The sequence below is a fragment of the Medicago truncatula genome, chromosome 8 (assembly GCF_003473485.1).
Source record: "Medicago truncatula cultivar Jemalong A17 chromosome 8, MtrunA17r5.0-ANR, whole genome shotgun sequence".
NCBI lineage: Eukaryota > Viridiplantae > Streptophyta > Magnoliopsida > Fabales > Fabaceae > Medicago > Medicago truncatula.
In genome coordinates, this window is record NC_053049.1 from 8,227,830 (window position 1) to 8,253,554 (window position 25,725).

The following is a 25,725-nucleotide window of genomic DNA, read 5'->3' on the forward strand; positions in this document are numbered from 1 at the left end:
ATTTTTTTCTTCTACTTTATTAATAATTATAAAATCAAAAGGAATGAAAATGTTCTTTTGCTCAGATGTGTGGGTCACGATTAGAGGTTGGGTGGTAAAAACACAAAGACCGTGTGGATGAAGGGACTTTGCATGATAGGTTTAGACGGTTGTTTGACATAGCGGAAAATTGGTTGGTCACTATTTTTTAGGGTTGTTTGACTTAGTGGAAAATTGGTTGGTCACTGTTTTTGAGATGTATGCTTTAGATTGATGGTTAGAGGGAGATGCTTGGAATGGTGGTGTCAATTGTTTGCTTGGAGGGATGAGATGTTGGGGAGTGGAGTGAACTTTTATCTAACATTTTTTACAGATCAGTGTGGAAGATAGGTGGACTTGGCAAGTTACGCCTAACAAAGGTTGCATCGTTAGTGGGGTTTATCACATGTTGTAGATGTTGTAATTTTTAGAATATTATTTATATTTCAAAAGTTATATTGTCATACCGATCATGTGCTACTATGTTGCCATTTCTTAAATAATTCATTTGAGCAATTATCTGCTAAGTCATTGCAAATAACTATTATTAAAGCACGTTTAAATTGCTTACTAAGTCAAGGCTGTTACCATTTCTTCACAACGTTAACTTTGAGCTATTATTATGCCTTTATTCTAGCATGACTAAGCAGGTACTTGCTGATATATTAAAACTTCTTTTCATGTGTGAAAACATATAAGTTAAGCACTGCTCTTCTCAAGTTTTTTGATCAGTAGCAACAAAAAGTTAAAACCAACACCTCACAACTTTGTTTTCTTCTCTTCCAAATTTACTTCCTGAGCTAAACATATGCCTGATAAAATTATCATTCTTGCTGTTCTGTAACCACCATAACTTGGAGAAGGACCTGTTGAATCCTGGGGAATTTGCGCACATTGAGGCGGATAAATTCCAAGGACAGTCTTCGTGACGCCTCAGGTTAATACTAACGTGATTTTACATGTTTACTTTCTAGTTTGTTTTGCAGAATCTGGTTCGGTGTTATTTGAAGTTGCGGTGACCGCGGTTTATTCGAAGTTGCGGTTGCTGCGTTATTACTTAAAGTTGCGATGTTGCGGTTGTTGTTTACACATCAGGTACAACAGTAGATGGTAGAGTCGAGTTCTAAGAAACCAGGATATTTTTACGATTGCTTTTTACATATTATTTGGAACAAAGCAGTCATGTTAAAAGTGTCTATTTTTACGTGGCGGCTGCTAAGAAACCAGAATCCAACAAAAGACAATCTAGTAAGACGAGGGATTATTCAACCAAATTTTAATGTTTGCGTTAGATGTTGTGGTATTGAAGAAAGCATAAATCACTTGTTTTTGAGGTGTGATGTGTTTGGGAGCATTTGGTTATTAGTTAGACAATGGTTGTGTATTCATTCACTGACCCTTTTACATTTGTCTGACCATGTTTTACATTTTAGTATGTTAGCACAATGCTCAAAGAAAATAAGTTATTATATCAATCTTGTTTGACTCGCTTATGTATGAGTAATTTGTAAGGAAAGAAATTACCATTGTTTTCTTTAAAAGGAGGAGACGATTGCTCACTTGTTCGATAAAGTTAAGTTACTATTATTTTGGTGGCTGACATCAAAAAATCCAAATTTAGCTTTTTGATCTTTATCTTTAACGAGTTAATCCTTTATTGTATGCGGGTTTAACCACTTAGTTGAGTTACTTTTGTGGATTTTTTATCATCTCTTGTTATTGTAGTTATCTGTTTGTACTATGTGTTATTTTTGTGCCCTTTTTGTGTTAGGAAGAACCTTTAATATCGTAAATAAATTTCATTTTGACTTTTGTTAATAAAAAGGAATTAAATCAAATAGCCAAAGGTAATGCCCACTTGAGTAAAAAATAAAGAGAACTGATAGGATGTAAGTTTATTCGACAACTAGGTAGCAGGTTTTAAGGTTGCAATTTCATTAGTCTCCCATTGGAAGTTTTGTTGAGGGCAAGGAGCAAATTATCTTACTCGTTCATACTCATGTACTATGGGAATCCATAATCATAGTGTTATTAATTAATTAATTGATTAAGATCAGTACCCACTTTTAAGTGGGTTTTAGGTGGTTTATGCTATTTTTATGCTCATTTTAAATCTCCTTCTCACTCACTCTCTCTCCTTATTTGATTTGAGTTATCAAGCGAACTGAGTTGTTAATGAGCTTGAATTAAATCAAATTTGAGCTGGAAAAAAGTTCACGATGAACTCGAATCGAGTTTTCAACCAAGTTAATTTTTATCGATTCAAATCGAACTAAACAATGTTCAACGGCTCACCTCATTTCTATCCCTAAAGCTCGAGGAGAAATAAATTTTAACCTATTAATTTTTGGTGCAAACTCGTTTGGGTTGTCTTGGAGGTGTTGACTTAGAACCTTAAAATTTAATTCTCTAAAGATCTCAGGTTCAATTCTCCTAAATATCAATTTCAGTGGGGTAGTTTGCCTTCAAAAAATGTTTGGTGCATGGATTGACTGCATCAAAGCAGTCTACCAAAACCTTCACTATAATTATTAATGCAAATGCAAAACAATGGTTTCTGACTGATTGGTTCAAGGCTCAATTGTTCAAATTTTAATAGAGTTGTCAAAGATCACAGACACACGAGAAATTACTAGTAAGAGCAACATGAGAGCTTCAAATACCCTCATGACCATTTTGGTTTATTAGTTTGGTTTTCCCCTTATACAGAATGCTTAACTATCCCCGTGAGCTTAGCTCAGTTGGTAGGGATATTGCATATTATATGCAGGGGTCAGGGTTCGAACCCCGGACACTCCACTTCTCCACAATTTAATTGTGTGAGCTCTAGCCACTAGGCTACTTGACCAAAAAAAAAAAAATGCTTAACCGTTTAAACAATCGAGGGCATACTCTTATTGAACTTAACAAATGGTCTAATTTATCACGGTTCATCCCGAAAGAGAGCTTAGTTCATCAATAATTAGTGCTTATTAATGCTCTTTAAAATCATTTTATTTCAATGATCACGATTTTGATATCTCTATTTATATTTCTACCATTGAAGTTTGCATTTTTTTTTGGTCGGTATATCTTGTTGAATAATGAGCTACGAGTCATTATATAGTTAATGTATACATGTAGCAATGCATATTTTCTGAAAAACCATTTTTTTAGTGTATTTTAAACATTTTTACTTGCATTTTTAAACAATGTAATTTAACGATATGGAAAATAAAATAATAATATTTAATCCACATATGAGTTCTCACACGATCATGTGACCGGCCAATCGAACATTATTCAAATTAACATATCAAGAAAGATAAGCTCCAAATGTTGTAATGGAGAAAATTTCTAAAATTTTAAAAAATAATTGAATATATTTTTGAGTCTAAAAATGAAGGGACTAAAATTGTGAATCAAACAAACTAAGGGAACTAAAAAAGTCTTCAAATTTATTTTAAAATTATAAAAGAGTTACTGGATGTAGAGGTATAAGCAGTTCAGACAAAACCTACGAAACTGGAAATTTAAATCGAACCAAACCGAAAAAGTATCCAACCTTATTTGGTTTAGTTCAAAATCAAATTGAACCAATCTAAACCGTCTTGTTTTAATTCAATTCTCAGATTTTGATTTTGAGATACAAAGAACCAATGAACTGATCAATCGAACCAAACATGTTAGTTTGATTTCGTTTTTAAAATATAATGAAAACCGAACCAAACTAAATCGATGTATATTTTATCAGTTCAGACATTTTCATGAATGAAAATCGATCCAAACCGAAGCATTACACCTGTAACTAGATGCAAGTTTTGTCATCTATATACTAGAACGAAGAAAATAGGTCAATTTTCTATGAATTATAAATCTAGGAAAGATCATAAATTTAAACTGAATGGTGGTAAACTTGAATGTGGTTGCGTCCCTCCAAAAAGTGTATTTGAAAAGTTGATGTACATTGACTAAATTTTTGACAACACATTGACTTTTGAACTACCACTTTTGTCTATATTTCATTCCGGAGGAGGTGTATTTTTTGGATAAATAAAAAATATTGGTTATAAGAAATTTTGTGGAACTTTTATATAAATTTATAAAAATAAATAACTACGAGTCCAGTTGTTTAGCCTGCAAGTTGTATATGACCAGGCTCTTGTAGTATTTTTAGAATTCATACTTATGAAAGTTTTACCACGTACCCTTACACTTATACCGCTACTCCGACAAATGATTTACCATTCCAATTTTATCCCATTCTCATTTGACTTCACCACCACAAATTATATCAAAAAACTTTAGTTGAATTTTTGAGAATAGAATTAGTGGTCACACTTCTGTCTCCCTCTTCCAACTCCATTCCAACACAACACCTAATTTCATCTCTCTTCCATGTCTTTCCTCAATTCAATTTTCTTGTTCTCCTATTTTTCTTCTCTCATTTCACCACCAATTCTAATAATATTTCTTATTAATCCATAAACTTTGTACATATGCAAGTTTTTGCATTACAACCACATGGTTAACAAATTAAATGTCTCAAAACGAAATTGATCAATAATTTCTCTTTATGCATCAACAATCTTTTTCTCAAAAAAAATTATATTTCAATACAATTTGTGTTTGGTTTCAATAAATTATTATCACCATTCACCATTTCACTAATAGGGAAGAACATGTTATAATTAATTAACAAAGTTGTTAATTTATATCAAGTGTTTTAGAGATATAAAGTGGCTTGGACACAGACGGAGAGTGGAGGTTTTTTGAAACATTTGTTCTATATTTTCCAATTTATAAATTTGATTGTCATTTATTCAATTCATTAAAAAAAAAATTGGCATAGAAAATGTTTTGTGGGGTGAAGTCAAATGATAAGAGGGGGTAAAGTGATTTTTTTTTTTTTTTTTTTTTTTTTTTTTTTATAGTTTGTCCTTTGTAGAGGTGAAAGTATAAGTGTAGTAGTACATGGTATAATGTTTCGTATTTAAATAAGGCTTTCTGGTCTAACCCAACAAAATTCGAATCCAAAACAAACATGTAGCCCATTTTGACACTATAGATTGTGCAATAACGACTCTTATATATAATAGATAATTAGGGTTTTCAAAGTACCTCTTTTCATTAGCCGCTGCTACTCACTGTCACACTATTATCTGATTTGCGGCTACCATCCCTAACCCTCTCACAAATTATTACTTTCACGTATTGTTGTTCCTTCCATTCCACCAAATGTAGACAAAAATCTTCCATGAGAGAGCCCTTGGTATGTTTAACTGCACACAAAAATGCCTTAGATCTGATCTAATTCCACTTTCCTCAATTATTATTATTTTGCATGTATTCATTTTTATCTCTAATCTATTTTCTTCTAATTTCTGCTAAAATTGTTGCAGCTTCATTGTAGAGATCGAATGTTATTCCTTGATAATGATTTCGATTTCTTGTGGTAATCTACAAACCGCTTTCAGTGGTGGTTTAGTCATGACACTGTTCTATTTTTCCATCTCAACATCGACTGTGATTTCCTTGATCAAAATAGTGAATTCTCAAATTGACGACTTCTTAAAAACAGTACTCAAACATCTTCTTTAGATATTATATTTATGTAGATTCTATAAATATAATATCTAAAGAAGATTTTTGAGTACCATTTTTAAGAAGCCATCAATTTGAGAATTCACTATTTTAATCAAAGAAATTACAGTCGATGTTGGGATGGAAAAATAGAACAATGTCATGACTAAACCACCAATGAAAGGGGTTTGTAGATGACCACAAGGAATAAAATCCAGAATGAAATCATTATTAAGGTTTGTAGATGAACCTGTGCAGTTCGGAAAATGAAATCATTATCAAGAAATCGAAATCATTATCAAGGTTTGTAGATGAACTTGTGCAGTTCGGAAAATGAAATTCGGAATGAACCTATGTAATTTTTCCCCCTATTTTGTGATGCGTTGTGCGTTTTATGTTGATTACCCTAATATGCATGTTATAAGTATGGACCTTGTTGATTGCAGAAGGGGTGAGGTTGAGGCTATGCACACTTCTGTTAGGAGTGAGCGTCGGAAAAAGTCGGAGGCAGAGGGTGTAGTTCAAGATGAGCTAGAGTACAATCAGATGGACGTGGAGCATCAGGTGGAGGATGATGCTGAGGCAATGGAGGATGATGGCCAGTAGCAGCGGCGGCGGAGGGGGAAGCGTGTGCCGGCGCCAGACCTTGAGCCTTTGGATGACTATCCAGGTGGCCTACACGACATTACCCTACTGACGAGGTACCATGTGCATGTGGCCATGAAGGTGTTTGAGGGCGAGGTACATATTAATGTGAAACTTTAATGATTGTAAACTGTTGTTAATCTTTGTGAAACTAATGTTAATGTTTTGTTTTTAATTTTTTGTGGCGAGCCAATTTAAAATGCATTAACAATGGGAAGAAGATTGATTCGATGCATGACGAGGATACCAGGCCTATCATGAATGCACAGTGGTGGCGTGATGGACTGAGTGCCACCGGTCTTTCTTGGCTTAAGGATACCAGCTACAACCGGATTGACCACGACCTGATTTCTACATTTGCGGAGAGGTGGCACGAGGAGACATCAAGCTTCCATCTTCCATTTCGGGAGATGACAGTGACACTTAATGATGTGCATGTTTGCTCCATCTTACCATTGATGGTATGTTTTTGTCACACGAGAGTATGGCAAGGGACAATGCGGTGGAGATGATGATGCAGTATTTGGGGTCTTCTCCGGAAGATGCTCTTGATGAGGTGAATGAGACTAGAGGTGCACATGCACAATTTAGCTACTTGAGAAGGATTTTCAAGGGGCGCCTTTTGCAGCACTTGGAGGCTGATAATGAGGGTGGTATGAAGGAGGAGGTGCAAAAGTTGTGGGACCAAACTCTCCGCATATATTTGATGTACTTGGTGGGGATCACGTTATTCACTGACAAGAGCACCACCTATGTGGATGTTGTCTATCTGAGGTACTTTAGAGAATTGGAGGTTGTTGTTGGTTATTCGTCGGGAGCTGCTGCACTATCACACTTGTATAGGGAGCTTAACCATGTTGCCCATTGGAACTGCAAGCATCTGCTAGGATACTTGACTTTGTTGCTGGTATAAATAAATAATTATGTTTGATTTTTCATCAATAAGTGTTGATTGTTTGTATATTTATATGTGGTTGTCTTTGTTGTAGGCTTGGGTTTATAAGCACTTCAGCGTGTATAAGCAGCAAGGATGCGTGGGGTGGATATCGGGATAATCAGCATCCACGCGCCATGTTTTTTGCACCACGGATGAGTTTGTCTACACCAAACAAGTACAGAGGTTACCTGGATGCGCTGGATCTAAAAAAGTAACAGTAATAATTTTTTTATAAAAAAACTCGTAATGTTAAAGGTCTTTTCTATTCAATGTTTGTTCATGTGGTCTTACAAAAAATTAGAGATCTTGCTAGGGAGGTTGAAGCAAAGGCTTTACAAGATTCACCCTTGAACCTTTATATCATGACATATGTTTGTTCATGTTTTCTCAAGTGGCTTTACGTACGACAAATTTGAGATCTTGCTGTGGAGTATGAAGCAAAGAATTACAAGATTCATTCTTGGGCCAAATATGTGAGATGTCTATTAACCATTGGATGAGTGAGTCAACCATGTTTGGAATTCAATATCGAAATTTGAAAGAAAAATAAAAATTAACTTGATGCTAAACAAATAAATAGACCTTACAAAAGGAATTATTTTTTTTTACTCCCTAAAAAAAAAAGGATTTTTTATTTTTATTTTTATTTTTATAATGAGTCTCTTGGTTGATACTCAACATGACATAGTATTAAATTAATAACAACTCTACATAGAGTTATTCTACTTTGGACTAAATAGTTTTTTTTTTTTTTTTTTTTTTTAAACTTTGGACGAAATAGTTATTCAACTTAATAACTTCACAAATTTTCACAAAAGAAATGGCAATAATAGTTATGTAATTGAATAATCGACATAACTTGTATTTTGAAAAAAAACTTATTATACATTCAATTCAAATTAAAATTTTGTAAAATTTGTAAAGTTGAATTTATTCAATAAAAACTTTTAAATCAATGGTTAAATTTGTGAAATATAATTTTTTATAATGAGTTATTATAAACAGAAAATTTTATGCAGAGTTACTCCTCAAATAAACTAATCATGAACAATAAACAAGATTGGAGGACATAAACCAAAATACATTGAAACAAATAAGAAAGCTTATAACGAGTGTTGAAACAACTACATGTTTATGTTACAAATGCCTTTTTGAAGAACATGTTTGCGATTGTTATAGGGTCTGTTTGGGAAACTAAAAAAAAAAGAGCTTTTAGTTTTTACCTTATAGCTTATAAGCTCGTTTGACAAAAAAAGCTCTGTTTGGTAACACTTTTTTACCATGAGCTTATAGCTTATTTCACGAGCTTATAAGCTATTTTTCAGAAGCTATTCCAAGTAGCGTTTGAGCTTATAGCTTATAGCTTCTCACTTTTTCTTCCAATTTTACCCTTATTATTTCATTTAAATTGTATTTTTATCCATTATAATTTTTATAATAAGCTACGTAATAAAGACTACTATCCATTTATTCCAATTTTTGTATATATATCAGCTGACCTTTTTTTTTTTTTTTGAAAAAATATATACCTTCGTTTTTTTTTTTACTAAACAAAATACTATTATTCTATTAGTGTTACTTTTTATTTTTATTTTTTTGAGGTAAGTGTTATTTTCTTTATTCTCCGTTATTAGTATTACTCTATTAGTGCTACCTTTTTTTTTGTTTTTGAGGTAAATGTTATTTTCTTTATAAAGTAGAAACACTTAAATAATAATAAATATAAGATAAAATTTTAGTGAATAAAATTTAATTTAATTTATAATACATTAGGATATATTAAATTAATAAATTTAAAGTATTTTTTTAAAGAAAAATTAGTTTACAAAATTACAAATACTTAAATTAATGATATAATTTTTATTATGAATTAAGAATACCCTTTATGTCATTTTACATTTATCAGCTAGTTGAACCGCTATTTTTACCAAACACTTCAGTTAGCTTATCAGCTAGCTTATCAGCTATCCGCTATTTTCACCAAACAGAGCCATAATCATTTACACTTTGAAGAACATGTTTGTCTCATGAATAATTTTTGATTCATCAAATCCTTGACTGTTTGCCTCAAGAAATTCTGCTTCTTACTCATCTTAATCAGCTTCTTGGCTTAAATATGGTAGAGGAACCATTGTCTATAGGAGTGGGTTAAAGTAACATCACATGTATTACTCAAAGTCAAAGCTTTCTTAAAGGCCTGAATTGTGACGATGGAACATACAAATGTAAACATTCCACTATTACAACAAGAATGGACTCCATTGTTGAAAATTGATTGTGCTCTAGCAAAGCCACTGCAAATTTATCATTGTTGTTTTTTTCTAAAGGCTTAAATGCTCTTTTGGTCCCTTAATTAAAAAAAAAATTGTTTGAAGATTTTAAATTTTTTTTTAGTCTCGTTTTGGTCCCTTCTGTTAGGTTTCCATTAGGGTTTTAAAAAAGAGTTAACTCTGGACACGTGTCACCTTGTCATTGGCTCTGAGTTTTTTTTTTTTTTTTTACGAAAAAAATTATTATTTTTTTTAAAAATATATATATTTTTTAAAAAAAATCCCAGAACCAATGACAAAGTGACATGTGTCCCAGAGTTAACACGTGTCACCTTGTAATTGATTCTGGGATTTTTTTTATAATTTTTTTTTTTTTTTGTAAAAAAAAATAATCTCAAAGGTGACACGTGTCCACACTTAACGTTTTTTATTAAAACTAACGGAAACCTAATAGAATAGACCAAAATCACCGTGATATTGTAGAAGCACAAGTTGTAGCTTTGCATTTGTCGCACCTTTGATGTGCTCTTAAACATGAAAACAATGACGATACAATTATTGTTCTAGAATATGAGTGTGTCGAGTACTTCTTATACTACGTAAGGATTGTCAAAAATCTTTCTAGAATGACATTGGATAACAAACGTTGTGTCACTTGAATTCTAAGTCATCTAGATCTAAATTAGGTTTCCAATCCGCTTTAAACTTTCAAGATCACCATCGAAAAATAAATATATAAAATAATATTGTAGCATCAGATAAGTTATTTTTCACCGTGGATCAATACTTAAAATTATCAAAAATTTCAACAACAATCAATGATACTACTCTAAAATAAAGACTCAAGACATTTCTCATAATTACACTGTCAATCTAGAAGTAATGGAGGTCTAGGAGTGAGGGATGTGAAGTTGGTAAATTTGAGTCTCTTGGCTAAGTGGAAATGGTGATTACTTCAAGAGGAGCAACCTCTTTGGAAGAGGGTTTTGGAGGATAAATATGGTGATCATGTTAGAGGATTGGTACCTAGTGAGATAGGTAGGTGGCCGAGATTCACCTCTCTTTGGTGGAGAAATTTAATGACTTTGGAGGATGGGATGAGAGAGCTTTGGTTTTCAAATAGGGTGCGGAGGAAGGTAGGTAATGGAGGTACAACTAGTTTTTGGATGGATAGGTGGATAGGGGAGGCGCCCATTATATAATGTGTTCCCGAGGCTCTTTTCTCTTTCTAACCAAAAGGATGCTAAGGTGGGAGAGATGGTTTTGGTACAAGAAGGGGGACGTGTTTGGAATTTAACATGGAGGAGAAATCCGTTTATTTGGGAGGGTAATCTAATTGCTAATTTGATGGCTCTTTTGGAGGATGTTAGATTTCGTGGGGAGGAGGATAGATGGGAGTGGCTACCGGATGATGGAGGTGCTTTCCATGAGGGGATTTTTTTTCTTTTATTTGGAAGAGCCCGGCTCCGTCCAAAGTGGTGGCATTCTTTTGGTCTTTACTCCTTGATCGTATTCCTACAAGGGCAAATCTTGATATTCGACATATTTTAAATCCGGAATCTTCGCTCCTTTGTGTCTTGTGTGATAGGCATGTTGAGACATCTACGCATCTTTTCTTGCATTTTGATGTGACCTCGTTAATTTGACGTGGTATTTTGAATTGGTTTGAGATCAATTTTATTACTCCACACGATTTTTGTGCATTTGGGTTGTTGGAATAGTGAGGTTCCCTCCAAAAGGCTTAAAAAGGGGTTTTGGTTGATTTGGCATGCGACAATTTGGTCGATTTGGAAGGAAAGAAATGCAAGGATTTTTAACAATCAAATGAAAGAAGTGGAGGAGTTAGTGGATGAGATTAAGGCGGTTTCTTGGGTTTGGACGACGAGTAGATTAAAGATAGCTTCTTTCCTCTTTTATGAGTGGATTTGGAATCCTAGAGAGTGTCTAAGCGGCACTGTTTTTTGGATCTGCTATAGGTGTTTGAGTTGCTCGGATACCTCAGCTGTCGGTGCAGGTTTTTTATTGATGGCTTGGCTTATGGGAATGTACATTTGTTTTTGGGATTTGTTTCATGTTTTTTCATGTTTCATGCTTCATGCTTCCTGTAGCTGTGCTTATTTTCTGCACTAGCTTATTGTTCTTGTTAGCTTTGTGGCAGTAGGCTGTGGTTTTCTTTTGTTCTGTATCAGCTGGCCATTTTAGCACTTCTGGTGCATGGCACTCATTTATATATGCCAATTCAAAAAAAAAAAAAGTAATTTGATTGATGTCAGTTCAATATACACCGTATATTTATTTTTCGTTGTTTAAATCATATGAGCATTAATTAAATCATTACTTTTAAACATAAAAATGAAAAGAATCATTAACATCTACCATTAAAAGATGACATATGTCGTGGTTGAAGTTTTAAATATTAATTCTCAATAAGTCATTTATAAAGATTGTTAATATTAAAATTTATATATGATAACATATGGTTTGTAACCAAAAGAAAAAAGAAAGACATGATTAGATACATTGTACTCCAAAATCTAGGATTTATTCTCTCTTTCACATTTTTCAGCTCCTTTGATTTTGATTTTTGAGAATTCTATATCATCCTATGTGTGAGCAATTAGTCTAGGACATTGACAGCCATCCAATTCCATGATGATGATGCTATTTCTTATCTTATTCTTATTTTTTATAAAAATAAATTATTATTTGTCCTAAAGAAAGATCCCTCTTCTTTTGATAATGTACAATTTCGTCTTGTTCCTCATCCAATCTAATCCATCTCCTCGAGATATAGGAAAGAGAGACAAACCAAGTCTAAAACAGGACTGTGTTTTTGGTCCCTTTACATGTGACTCATTTTATTAGTCTCTGGTTCCAACTAAGTCTATGTCCTTTTTTCTTTCTTCAGTATCTTGTTCCACTGCTTCTCATAGTCACTTTCTGCTGACTCACTGTTCAAACTTCTTACATCATTACAATTTGAATATTAAAGTGAATACTCATTTTAGTAGCTGTCAAAATTAATTGGTCATTGCCAAAAATAAAAACATTTATTAAGCATAAGAAGAGAATTAGAAAAACTAATAATCATCAATAATTTTATATCAATAAGTATATGTTTGGATACACGTCAAATTTATGACAAAAAGCCGCGACAATGCAAAAGCTTTAAATAGTTACTTTATAATTAGAGTGCAACGTGACACTGCTTGAAATATACATTCAAACATACGCTAAAATGAGGTTTTTATACAAAAAACGACCATTGTATCTGACATCGTATAAAATATAACTCAGATGTGTGTTGTCGGAATAAAGAAAGAGAATAAACAATATAGACATAACTAAACCAAACCAGCCAAAGTAAAGTAACTTCCCTCCATTGAGAAAAACTCCATTTTCCCTTATTCTAATCAATGACCCTCTAAAATAAGGCCATGAATATCCCTAGCCACAAATTCATTCAACCTTCATCTTACTTGGTACAACAACAAAAACATCTTACACACATTAAAATCCATGTCATTTAGCTTCATTTCCATAGTTTTTATTTCTTTTGCATTTCAACACACTTTCTTATTATAACTATCTTTTTTGTCTTGAGAGCAACATGAACATGTATAGCAAAAACAAGGACTATTACAACAACAAAAACAACCCTTTTGTTGATGATTTCATTGATCCACTTTGCAAGCTGAACCTAAAAGAAACCTCTGAGTTTGTCAAATCTTTACCAGTTTCAAACACCAATGCAGAAAACAGAAGACTCAGCAATGATTCTGTAACACAAATGAGAAAACTAGAAGCTCCTTCTACACCTGGTAGACCACTTTTCAGCTTCAGTTCTTCTTCTTCTTCAAGCATTGTTGGTAGAAACCTTCCAAGAAAGAGTTTTCCTTCTAAATGGGATGATGCTGAAAAATGGCTTATAAGCACTTCTTGTCATGACTCACCAGCTCATAATAACAACACTTTGAAAGGTGTTTCATCTTTAGAATCTGGAACAAGACATTGTGATAATGGTTTTAAGCAGAAAATGGAAGAAGGGTTTTCAGAGAAATCAAGGGTCATAGAAGAAAAAGTGTTGTCAAAAAGTGTTACTAATTTTCAAAGTTCTTCTTCAAGTTTGGACCACAATAACAGTGTTGGAGCTTTCAATGGTATCTCATGTCCACCAACAGACATAGTACTAAAAGGTGAGTTCATTGTCTTAACTCCAAAATTTGAACTTTTTCATTGTTTGATTTACTTTCTTTGTTATTTACAAACTACACTTTTTTTTCTTTTTTCTTTTTTGTCTTTATTGAATTCCAAATTTTTATTATTTCTTCTGAAAAGTTTTTCATCTTTAATAGTTTCATTTGCTTTAAGTCTCATTCTGATTTTGGAACCTCATATCAATATAATGAGTTTATTAGTTCCCATTGACTTGACCTAAGAGTGTAGGTTTGTTGAAGATGAAAAAAATTTCAAGTTTATTATCTCCTTGTATTCTGAGTTATGTAGCACTTATACTGGCGTGTCCGGTGTCCCACACGTATGCGGTTGTCACATTATAAGAAAATCATTTTTGCAAATTATTACCAGTAGGATTTAGTCCCACATTGGATAGATAGGATTCTTGAGAAGAGTTTATAAAGAGGAGACACTTCTCACTGTACAAGCCGGTTTTGTAATGTTGAGTTAGGCCCCGTGACATCAATTGTGTCGGTGTGTTCGTATCATTGGTAGTGTCGGGTCTTGAGTTCGTGTTTGTGTTCATGATTCATAGATTTCGAGCTTTTGAGTCAGATTGTTAGTGTCTGGCACTAGCCCATAATGAAAATTGGAAGAGAACCCAACTTCCTCTTGCTATTTGGCCATTTAATGACAAGGTTTTAACACAGTCACGATAATGGTTGCGGTCGTGTCACAATCTTTGATATTGCAGAGAATCACACCGGATGTGGCCTCAATCGCAATCGCACTTGTGTTGCCAGCCCATATTGAGGTGGCGACTTTATTTAAAACCCTCTTGAATGATGTAAATAATGTTGTGTATCACAATAATCAGCTGTATTGCAATCCACAATCCTTGATATACAATGTATCACATTTCAAATTTTATTAATTCAACAACTGGTTTACACTGCAGATAAGTACACAGACAGCATAGAGCCAATTTTACCAAAATTCCGGTATTCAGAACCAACAAAAGAAGGATTCTTATTCAGAAATCAAGCTTGTGAGGCAATGCATGAATCTTACACAGAAGTGATTCATGAAGTTAAACACAAAGATGTTGGCACAGAAATGACTCCATTAGGAAGTTCCACAACTTCAAGATGTCACACACCATTCAAGAGTTCATCGCCTGCGCGCCATAACACTCCTGCTAGTAGGTCAGGACCATTGGCATTATCTAACATTGACAGCAATGGATGCAGTGTTGATGCTATTCAGCTAGAAGAGTGTCATTTTTCTAAACTGCAATTTGGAACGACAAAGTATGATTTGGTTGCACCAAATTGGAGCTCAAGTGAAGAGGAGGAAAAGGAAATATCGAAAAGTTTGAGACATAATGCTAGTTTGAAAGCCGATTCTGATTGTATAGCTGCCAGTTGGGAAGAAGATGAGAAGAACAAGTGCTGTCTTAGGTAACTAAACTATACCTTACAAACCAATGTTTTAAAAATTTAATCGAAAAGTTCAATTGGTTGAACCGTGAACCACACTTTCTTCACTTAGGTTATTTTAGCTGTTCAATCGTGATTTTGTTCTGATTTTAAGTAGTTGAACATTGACCTGATGCCGGTTTGATTTTTAAAACATTGCTTACAATTTAACTGCTAAAACGACCATTTTCGTCGATGAACTGACACCTTACCTTCTCTACTTCAACTTATCATATAGTTTCATGCATTCATCTTATTTGCATTGGCTAGCACTAAATTGTAGTTTGAATTGATGCAGGTATCAGAGAGAAGAAGCAAAAATCCAAGCATGGATAAACCTCCAAAATGCTAAAGCAGAAGCCAGGTCAAAAAAGCTTGAGGTATTTCATTGCCAAATCTATTTTCTCATAAACTTTGGTTAGTTTAAAATGGTTTTTACTTAACCTATCCACCAAAATCCACTTGAAAATATCATTAATGTGATACAAAAAGCTATTCTAAGCTATAAATAGCAATCAATAATAAATGTATTAAACCATAAATTGTTCATTATTGTTAATGATAGTTTACTAATGGATCATGGTTGCTCACTCTATAATTCATTAGAACCTTTGACCACATTACTAGTCCTCAACCTCTACTATCACCCACCCTCACCCTCACCCTCTAAATTATATTATATAGTTAACAAATTATGTTGATTTTTTTATCTGAAATACCAAACTTAAAATATGGACCGCCTGATCGGGATCCAACGGTTTTCGATGTAATGATAGTGTAAAGTCAGCAATTCACTCTTTTGCAAGCAGCTTGAACTGTTTATAGGTGGCAGATTTATGTGTAATGCACATGGGATGGGATAGCATGTTGTCCTAAAGTATGTAGAATCCAAGGCCATATACAGTGTACATTATACAAGTTTTATAGTACATGAGATTCTTCTGGTATGAACTTTTGACTACAATAGAATGCATTGCCGGGCATATTGCTGGCTTATTTCCTCGAGCCACCCTCAATTTATGGATACCATTTATTAATTATTATTTTCTTGACCAGTCAATACTATAGTCCATTTCTGATTTTTTATCAACATGCTTCCCTAATTTCAAAAATAAAAATATCCTTGAAAACCAATAAATATAGTCATGTTTATTTATTTTTTCACATAGTGATTTGTTAAAAAATATAAAAATATACTCCACTATTATTAGTTAAAGAAAATTGTTTATGTATTGGACAGCTAGATAATAGATCGTAATCTAGGGAATCAATCTACTATTTTATTTAAACCATAAGAATAATGATAATAATGTTAATAAAAACAAAATCCAAGTTGAAAACTACTAGGCATATTCTTTTCAAACCTTAAGAATACTATAAAATGTTTCAAAGTCCACAAAATCATTGAAAACCACAAATGTGTTAAAAAAATATATATTACACATTACCAAGCAAATTTTTAATGTTGAAAGTTGAAAATCTTTGAAACTAACTAAGCATGCTTTATTAATTTATAGGTGAAAATCCAAAAGATGAGATCAAACCTAGAAGAGAAGTTAATGAAGAGGATGTCAGTGGTTCACAGGAAAGCTGAGGATTGGAGAGAAACAGCTAGACAACAACACTTAGAGCAAATGGAGAAATCAACTCAACATGCTAAAAAGATTATTCATAGGCATAACTCACAATTTTCTAGGCACAGTTCATGTGGATGCTTTCCTTGCAATAACAACCATTAAACATGTGTTTGTTCTGCATCGATAAAAAATGATTTTGAATGAATTGCTTTTATGAAGTTGATTTTTGTTGAAATTGAGTTAGACGTAAAGTTATTTATATTTGATCCATTTCAAAAAAGTGATTTTTAAATATTAGTTTTTGGATATAATTGATTTTATGATTATAATTAGTTCTAAGGTTGGATGCTATAAACATACAATTTATGGTCGAATCACGTTTGACTAGTCTAAAAGTGCTTCTAGGAAGTAAAGATGTGAAACCAAACAATAAGATAAAAATTAGAATATTGATTATTACACTTCATGTTGAAATCATGTCTAGTGATTGACACGATACTAACACATGTAACAATTTCATTGACACTAGCGCTTCATGTTTTGACTTTTTAACCCCCCATGTGATAAACCGGTGTAATTTTGTTTTCTTCCAATTGTAACACTGTAAAAAATATTTATAGAATTTCAATAAATGCAGAATTTGAGAGTAAGAAGGTAAATCCAAGTAAGGTAGAGTGTATTTAATTCATGGACTGAACAGTATGGTTCTGGAAGCATAAAAATTACAGAGAGAAAGTGATGGTTATTGTTGTTTTTATGTGTTTGTTTTCATGCATGTGTCGTTTTCTATAAGGATTATAGTAACTGAGTGGTAAAATATTCACAATTGATATAAAGTGTAATCTGTTTTTCAGATTTCTGTCATTCATGACTAGTGAGGTTACATTACATGAACATGGCTATTCACTGCCATGCAGAGAGGCGTGTAATAAACTATTAGATCTCGTGGTGTCTATTATGTCACATATATGAGTGTGACATTCATTTTCACTTCAATTTAATTTAATTTACCTTTCAAAAAATAGAATATAAAAAGCTAAGTTTGTTTTGATTTCAACACATCTCAGATTTCTGTTTCTATTGAAAGCAATGAAACGCCAAATTAAGCTTGTTGAAGCAGCAACACTGACACGTAAAGAGCACAAGTTTATTTTGGAATACATTAAGATGTGAGTTGGACTCCAAGAATTCACTAGAGTTAGAGTGAGAGTAGACCTCAAAACTCAAGGATCACAAACTGATTATAGACTACCTCCAAAGAGAACCTCACACATGCGATGATAGTTAAACCTACAACATTTCGGGTGAGTTTGTCTCCATATCTGCTACAAGAGGTTAGTTCATTCCACTAAAAGGATGGCCTTAGCTGCTACAGTCTCATCTTGAATGATGAAACAATTTTGATGAAAACTAGAAGAAAACAATCTGCAAAATATGATTATTGAAGCATACACAACAGTTATTATCCATTTGAATCTTCCTAATTGACCTATAATAATTGGACCACAGACTTCCATTCAATTAAATGCTTTCTTAAAAACCTAAAAGTGATTGATCGCATTAGTAAAAAATTGATATCACTGACAAACTTCACCTAATATCATGGATGTGAAATCTAAAATTGCCACACATAGAAACGTTGAATTTCCAGTCAAAGGCTCAATAAATGTATTCTCAAATCTTCATCATATTGGCATGTTAAATAATGCAGGTCACATGGCAACTGCAATTTTGATTCATTTCCCATATGTCATTGTTAATATTTAATAGGACCTAATTTAAGGACAGAAAAGAACAGGGGAGACCATATTATTTCAAGTCTTTCATATTCAACATGCAACTATAAGTTGAAAGTTGTAACAAAAAAATTATTCATCAAGAGACACAATTTAGAGAGCCTAGTTTTCTTTCAGCATGTAACTATAAGTTGAAAGTTGAATTGTAACAAAATTTATTCATCAAGAAACAAAACTAAGAGCCTAGTTTCTCAAAGCACAAAACCATCAACGTTAAATATATCAATTGGGCACACCCCTTAAATTTATAGGGGGGAAAAACTCAAAGTGAGGACTACTCAATCGCGAAACTCATCCATGAACTTTTGATGGAACTCTGTCAAGCGGGTGACAATGGCCGGAATCCTATCTTCTTGAGGCAATATGGTGCACCTAAAATGCCATGTGCCAGGAACCTTGAAAGACAATGATTTAAATTATACAATTAGTTTATAATCAATAAAAGGATTGAAAATGCAACTTAGTAGGAACCAATGATCAAGATAATCCACGCATTTTAAGAAAATCACTATTTACTTGCAATTTCATTGATCAAATATTAGTGTAAAATCTTTTAAAAGTCACTGGTTGTAATTGCTCGACAGTGTAATTTTTTTTCAATATTTGACCAAAAAACAAAGTTGTCAATACATCAAAATATTTTGATGAAAATCTACCCTAATTGTAGATAAAATGAGAGGATGGGGTATATATCATATGTAGAATTAACCTTGCAATGCATTTACTAATAAATCAGTATATGAACTAACCTGTCCAAAACCAGAACCAGGAACAACGACAATTCCAGTGGCATTAAGTAAGCGTTTGCAATAGAAGGCATCAGGTGCGGACTTTTCAGCCTCTGCAGCTTTGATAGCCTTTTCAGGCAGGCGAATCCGTGGAAACAGATACATTGCTCCTTCTGCTTTGTTGCAGGTTACACCCTCTAATTTGTTTAAAGCCTCTTCCAGTGCCTATGCACATAATATAAATCACACAAAATTGGTTAATGTTTTTACTCATTGGCGGTATGGGATGGTAAAATTTGTAAATACTTTACTGTTTATAGTTGTGGCTTCATAATGTATACAAGAATTGCCAGATAACTAACCTTTGCACGCGTCGTAAGGGAAGATAAAATAGCACCCCTCTCAGCCATGAATGACTCATAAGACTCATCTCCAACCTGCAAACATCCATGGAATTCACTCAATGTTACATGTGGAACTCAATATGAAACTAGTAACGCATGTCCTCCTTCTTAGTACTTGTCCCAACTCATCTTAATTGAGGTTAGCGTTATGTTTACACAAACTGGAGAGTTATAACCAAAAAGAAAATTTTCTTTAAGAGGCAAAAGGGTTAACCTTAGGCGGACTCATGATCAAACTTGCAAGAATTTGACCAGTGATGTTTGAACAAAGATTCACAGATGCCACTTTATAAATTTGTTCCCTTACATCTGGAGAAAACCCAGTCACCTCCATATAACCTCCTCGTTTTCCACACTCCCCGTGATAGCCTGAAGCCAAACAGAGACATTTTCAATCGGTATGGATTACCTATTAGCATAAAAGTCTATTCTCTCTTGATCCAATAAGTTGATCGTTATACCGACTTACCTTTGGAGACGGACTGAAAAGATACTAAGCAGATATCGTTGTCACCATATCCCATGGATCGAGATACCTTCTTGAAAGAGTGAAATTTCTTCTCAGGAACATAAACATTTTCTTGATAAACCTAAAAAATGAATTCCGTGCACAGAATAAGAATGCTATTCTGCCAAATGGTTTCAACAAAAAAAAGTTGCTCATCGTTGTCAATAGAGAATTGCGGAAAATAATGGTTTGTTCAAATTCCCCTGTGCACTATAGTACCGCTATTTGAGAACATTTTGTAATAAATCGCATATCACAAGACAATAGCTATTTGTTCAAATTCTGATACAGTATAGCGGCGGTACTGTTTAACAACACTGAGTGAGACTAAAGTATGTCTCTTGACATCAGAAAAAGTTCAGATACTATTCAACAACTTCAATTTTCAATTTTCATGAACTTTAAAAACAGTCAGGTTACCTCATCAGCCAAAAGAACCAAACCTTCTTGCTTGCAAAATTCTACTATAGCCCGTTGATTATCCTCAGCAAGAACCTACAGACATGACAGAAATTCCATATTATCAAATATGATCAACTTAGCTTCATATTCTAATCATTATGCATCCTCCTATATTAACACTCCATAGTAATTTGCAGCTTACCTGCCCTGTTGGATTGCCGGGATTTATAACAGCTAAAGCCCTAACACTGATGCCTTTGGACTTGGCATCTTCCAACTGCTTCTTGAGTTCAGATATTTCCAGCCCCCAACCAGTTGCTTCATCAAGATAATATGGTACCTTTAGAAACAATAACAAAATCAATATGATATTCCAACCAATCCCCGTAATATAAAAGCATAGCTAACCTACTAAATACCAATGTTATTGTTATCAATTGCGGATTGCGGAGAATAGCTGCCTTTTCAAATTCTGCTACGCTATAGCAGCAGTTTGACTATACTCAGTACCAAACTGCAAACTATAGCGCTGCAACTTAACTACACTTTGTGCCAAAGAATGCTATGCTTTGGTACTGTAGTGCCGCTATAGCCGCCATTTGACAACAATGCTAAATACTTGAGCTGAAATGCAACTAAATAGTGACCTAAATTATGATTTGCGTGATTCTATATAAGAAACTTTACCAGGTGGCCACCATGGAGGGTAATTGAGGCTGAATAGAGAGGGTACTGGGGGATGGGACACAAAATACCATCCTTTTCCGATCTAATGAGTAATTGCATCATCATATGGACCTAAAAAATAGAGAAATGATAGTCTTTAAATACACTGTAACCATATGAAACTAACAAAAAAATCTCGAAAGCAAAATAGAAACATACTGCTGGGCTTGCACCATCTGTCAAGAAAATGTCATTGGCATTACAAGGAAAACCATCACGCTCTTCAATTCCAGCGGCTATTGTATCACGTAAACCCTGAATACCCTGATATGGAAATATGAACAGTTTCATAGACCGCCCAGTGAATAGTAAAGGAGCAATAATCAAATAAACCAAATTAGATAACCAAATCAATACCTGACTATGACTATAGGCACCAGTTGCTCTTCCAGGAATCTGATCCACAATTTGCCAAGCTCTCTCTATTGAATCAGCACTGCAATATAAATGAAAGGTCAACCACACAGGGAAAAACATAATTCGTGAAGACAATAAGAGGAATATTAAAACCAATGTTGTCAACGGTGGATCACGGAAATAGCAGTTTGTTCATATTCCGCAACGCTGCAGTGTTATAGAGCCACTATAACTACTATCCAACAACACTTTGTACTAAAAAGCGTATCGCGGAACAATGGTGATTTGTTCAAATTCCACTATGCTAGAGAGCCGTAGCACCACTATAGCCTTTATTTGACAGCACTGATTAGAGGCTACAACATAGACCAAAATCATCGGTAACAAAAGCAAGTTTACTTTGCTTCAGAGAATAGACTACAGCATTGTAAAAATGGATTATAAATCTGATAGGGTTTTTCTATCATGTGCAAATTTGTACATGTTAAGAAGTTTAAATTAGCAACTTCGACTTGGAACTTGTGTATTTTATATTAAATAGGTGGTCTTTTTAATAAATAATTGTTCTTTTTTAATAAAAAGTTACTACTTTTAGTTGCTTTAACATGTGCAATACTGCACATGTTAGACAAACCCAATCTGATATTCATTGACATATTCAATTACAATTTTGATATTGTGGATAGAGAGACTATTCAAGCCCAAATACATTTTCCATCGACACAACCACTAAGATTACTGATCCTCTATGATTCGCAATTTAAATGATGCTACTTAGTTTTATATTATTGCAATACCTGAACAAACCCTGTGTTTCACTTTTGTCCAGAAGAGCTGGATAGTCACATAAAGCAAGAACCTGACAGAGATGAGATTGTAAAATAAGAATTGGTTAATTTGTATCAAGACAGTTGCATTCACCATACAGAACTATAAGAAACAAACCTCTCGGAAAAAAGTAATTGGCTGCTGGCCCAGAGACTGAGGATTTCCAATGTTGCAGTAAATTATCTATTTTCAGATAAAAGAGTAGTCAGACGAGAAAAACAAAAACAACAAACATAGAAAAAACTTCATCGAGTAGAAGTGCTGAAGAAAATCTATGCAGCAGGTTCATTTTATTGGTCAGTTTTTCAAACAAATCCCGAAAGATAGAAGCACACCATTTTAACACAGTATTCACATTCATACCAGATGCTTCTAGTTGTATATTTTATATTTTTTCTATTTTTTTAACTTCTACACCAATTGATAAATTGGAATATCGGAATCATAAGATAAATGACAGCATTTTGTTATCTAGATTGGAATATCATAATCATAACATAAATGATAACATGTTATATCTAAAACGACTCGAGCTAATTTTAAGTTGCATCGTATAATTTTTAACTTCAGTCACATCCTCGTCTCCATCGTGACGCGCTGAATTTGTGTCCCTTGTCTTTTCTGTATTCTCTAGATTCAATGACTTCGGCGTAACAGTTTGAGTTGTCATGATATATTCTAGAGTCGCAGCCTCACACTTTTGGATTGTGTCCATAAAATAAGGCTGCCTACTATAACCCCACACAGAGAGTCCAACCCTTCCAGTGACCCTATTAGGAGCTTTATAGCATCATCATGATGCCTTTTAAAAGCCATCCTGAATCCTGATAATAAAAAACCAAATACTCCAGAAGATATGAAATTGTAAAAGAGAAGTACCTCATCAAACGAATGAGCATCTGGATTGGCTTGCAAAGCTTTTTGCAAGTTCTGCAACATTAAGGTATTGTAAGTTATAACAGTCGTCAATTTCAAACTTTAAGTAGCAGAGAATATTTCAATTTTCAAACTGTATTATACTCAAAGCACTGTAGCAAGTGTTTTTCGCTATATTATCTATGAAATGTGCCAAGTCAGAACAAAATTTTGAATCAGTGTTTTGATGACGGAAGTCAAACATTTGCATACAAACATGCCATTGCGGTCTATGGCAGGCATCCCTTCACAGATTGCCTAATATGGTTGTCAAAAAATCCGCAACACCATTCTGCCAAGGCCACAATTTAACAAAACTGTTTTCAATGAATGGCACAAACTTAATATATACAGGAAAATTACAGTACCTGAGCAAGTGTAACAATCTCTCCTCGAACAGCATACTGACATTTCAGAACCTATGCAGGAAAAAAAACCATTGTTTCAGACATGTAACTGAAGATCAAATATTGGTGTAAGTAAAGTGGAGCAAGTATTCAGACCCAAAAACATTGTACGTTACAAATAAAGAACAGTTTTTGTTGATATAAGAAAAGTTTCAGAAAATTTACTTAAATAGCTTAAGTGCATATGCATGTTTAAATTGGCAACGGGTTCAACAAAATCACGGTGTGCCACCGCAATTTTAGCAAAAACTGCGCTTCAGAGACTTACCATGATTTCACCGAACTCAAATATACACTAAGCCATCAAACTATTTATCAAATTTGCATAAAATTTTAACCATAACATGTCTTCTGCCACAAACTATTCACTGATCCCATGGTAGAAAACAAAAACAAAGCAAAAAGGACTTAATTGAGCATAATACTACATAAATTAGCTATGAACCAGTCCTCAGTCACACAACCAAACAGAAACCAAAGCAAAATCAAAATATCAGAGCCAAACCTCAGTCATTATAAACCAAAAAATTAAAAACCCAATAATTCAATCAAAAGTTTACCCTTTGATCAACAACCACACCACACCTCAATTTTGCATGCAAACAGACAAACAAATTATAAAGTAAGAAAAAACAAACGAACCAAACCCAAAACCCTTGTGTAATCACAGACGCATCAAATTCATCATGATCAAAAACCCAAATCAAATAAATCTCAAAAAATTAAACTCAAACACACACCTAAAAACCAAAAATAACAAAAAGGACATCACTAAAAATCACTGAAATCAATCACATAAGCATCAAATAAATCATGATAAAAAACCCACATAAAAAAATTGATAAAATTCAAAACTTTAAACTAAAACAGACCTAAAAACAAAAAGGGCATCACTAAAAACCACTGAAAAACAAGAATAAAAGGGCAATTAAAAACAAAACCTGAGGGTTAATATTTTGAGCGGTAACAGGGAAAGGTGAATCAGAAGCCATTGAAGACAAAGAACGAAGGGGAGAAGGATGGTGATATTGTTGGTTTTGATTCCGAACAAAGACAAGCGAACGGTTGAAAAGATGTCTGAATCTATCTGCAGCGGATTTCCGCATTGTGTGGTGTGCTTGGGTTTATATATTGTGAGAAAGATGGTTTTGTTTTTTGATGCGAAGTTGAAAAGTAACGTGGGTGTGTGTGCGTCTAGAAACTCTTGTAGCACAAGAAAACAATACAACCTATGAATTGTTGAGACGTATCAATTGTCCACGAGCGCCCACGTTTTTATGTCATAGAATATTGAATTGTTCTTGTCACCATACCTTGTTACTTTTTTTTTTTTTTTTTAAGCTTAATTGCACTTTTGAACTCCTATCTTTTTAAAAGTTGCGATTATAGATCCTAACTAATTTAAATACAAAACAGCCTCCTATGTTTTGATTCTTTGGCAGTTTTGGACCCCCAAGACAAAAAAATAAAATAAAAAATGACACGTGGCACCTCACTTAGGGTGTCACGTCAGCGTTGACCGAGTCAACAATGGACTGGGGGTCCAAAACTGCCAAAGAATCAAAACATAGGGGGTTATTTTGTATTTAAATTAGTTAAGGGTCCATAACCGCAACTTTTGAAAAGATAGGGGTCCAAAAGTGCAACTAAGCCTTTTTTTTACCTCATTTCATTGGTACCCTTTTAGGAAATAGACTCATTCTTGAAATAGATTTTGGTCATTCAATCTCAATTATGAGGTTAAGATTATCTTAATGTGTCAAACTGTGTTTAAAATCTGAATCGTTCAATCTCAAATAAAACAGTCGAGATTGGAGTGTGGAACTATGTGAATCCACTATGGTAATGAATCGGGGGCGGAATTTGTAACCATCGGTTAGTCTTGTCCTACAATTTGTCGAAATAGTCAAATTGTTTATCAATTTTTTTCCACATAAATCAAATGAGTCATTTCGACAAGTGTAAATGCTAAACACAATGTTGTGCAATGT

The 25,725-nt window shown here is 33.7% G+C and overlaps 3 protein-coding genes across 3 annotated transcripts; 2 read left to right on the forward strand and 1 right to left on the reverse strand.

Moving 5' to 3' along the window:
• The first annotated feature begins 6,037 nt into the window (after nucleotides 1-6,037).
• Nucleotides 6,038-7,658, forward strand: LOC120577677 (protein MAIN-LIKE 1-like). The gene is made up of 2 exons (XM_039829451.1): nucleotides 6,038-7,132; nucleotides 7,215-7,658. Exons 1-2 carry the CDS (start codon nucleotides 6,689-6,691, stop codon nucleotides 7,278-7,280), a joined length of 510 nt encoding a protein of 169 aa, XP_039685385.1. The 5' UTR covers nucleotides 6,038-6,688; the 3' UTR covers nucleotides 7,281-7,658.
• Nucleotides 7,659-12,622: 4,964 nt separating this feature from the next.
• On the forward strand, nucleotides 12,623-16,898 carry LOC11445924 (uncharacterized). The gene is made up of 4 exons (XM_003627399.4): nucleotides 12,623-13,628; nucleotides 14,567-15,068; nucleotides 15,385-15,466; nucleotides 16,604-16,898. The coding sequence occupies exons 1-4, from the start codon at nucleotides 13,043-13,045 to the stop codon at nucleotides 16,823-16,825; spliced, it is 1,392 nt and encodes a 463-aa protein (XP_003627447.1). The 5' UTR covers nucleotides 12,623-13,042; the 3' UTR covers nucleotides 16,826-16,898.
• Nucleotides 16,899-18,353: 1,455 nt separating this feature from the next.
• LOC11444017 (alanine aminotransferase 2) lies at nucleotides 18,354-24,963 on the reverse strand. Its single transcript, XM_003627400.4, has 15 exons — nucleotides 24,676-24,963; nucleotides 23,696-23,746; nucleotides 23,292-23,342; nucleotides 22,530-22,595; nucleotides 22,382-22,443; nucleotides 21,585-21,663; nucleotides 21,387-21,491; nucleotides 21,189-21,299; nucleotides 20,704-20,841; nucleotides 20,520-20,594; nucleotides 20,061-20,181; nucleotides 19,806-19,960; nucleotides 19,550-19,624; nucleotides 19,209-19,412; nucleotides 18,354-18,854 (listed from the first exon to the last, which is right to left on the reverse strand). The coding sequence occupies exons 1-15, from the start codon at nucleotides 24,838-24,840 to the stop codon at nucleotides 18,738-18,740; spliced, it is 1,575 nt and encodes a 524-aa protein (XP_003627448.1). The 5' UTR covers nucleotides 24,841-24,963; the 3' UTR covers nucleotides 18,354-18,737.
• Nucleotides 24,964-25,725: the final 762 nt, after the last annotated feature.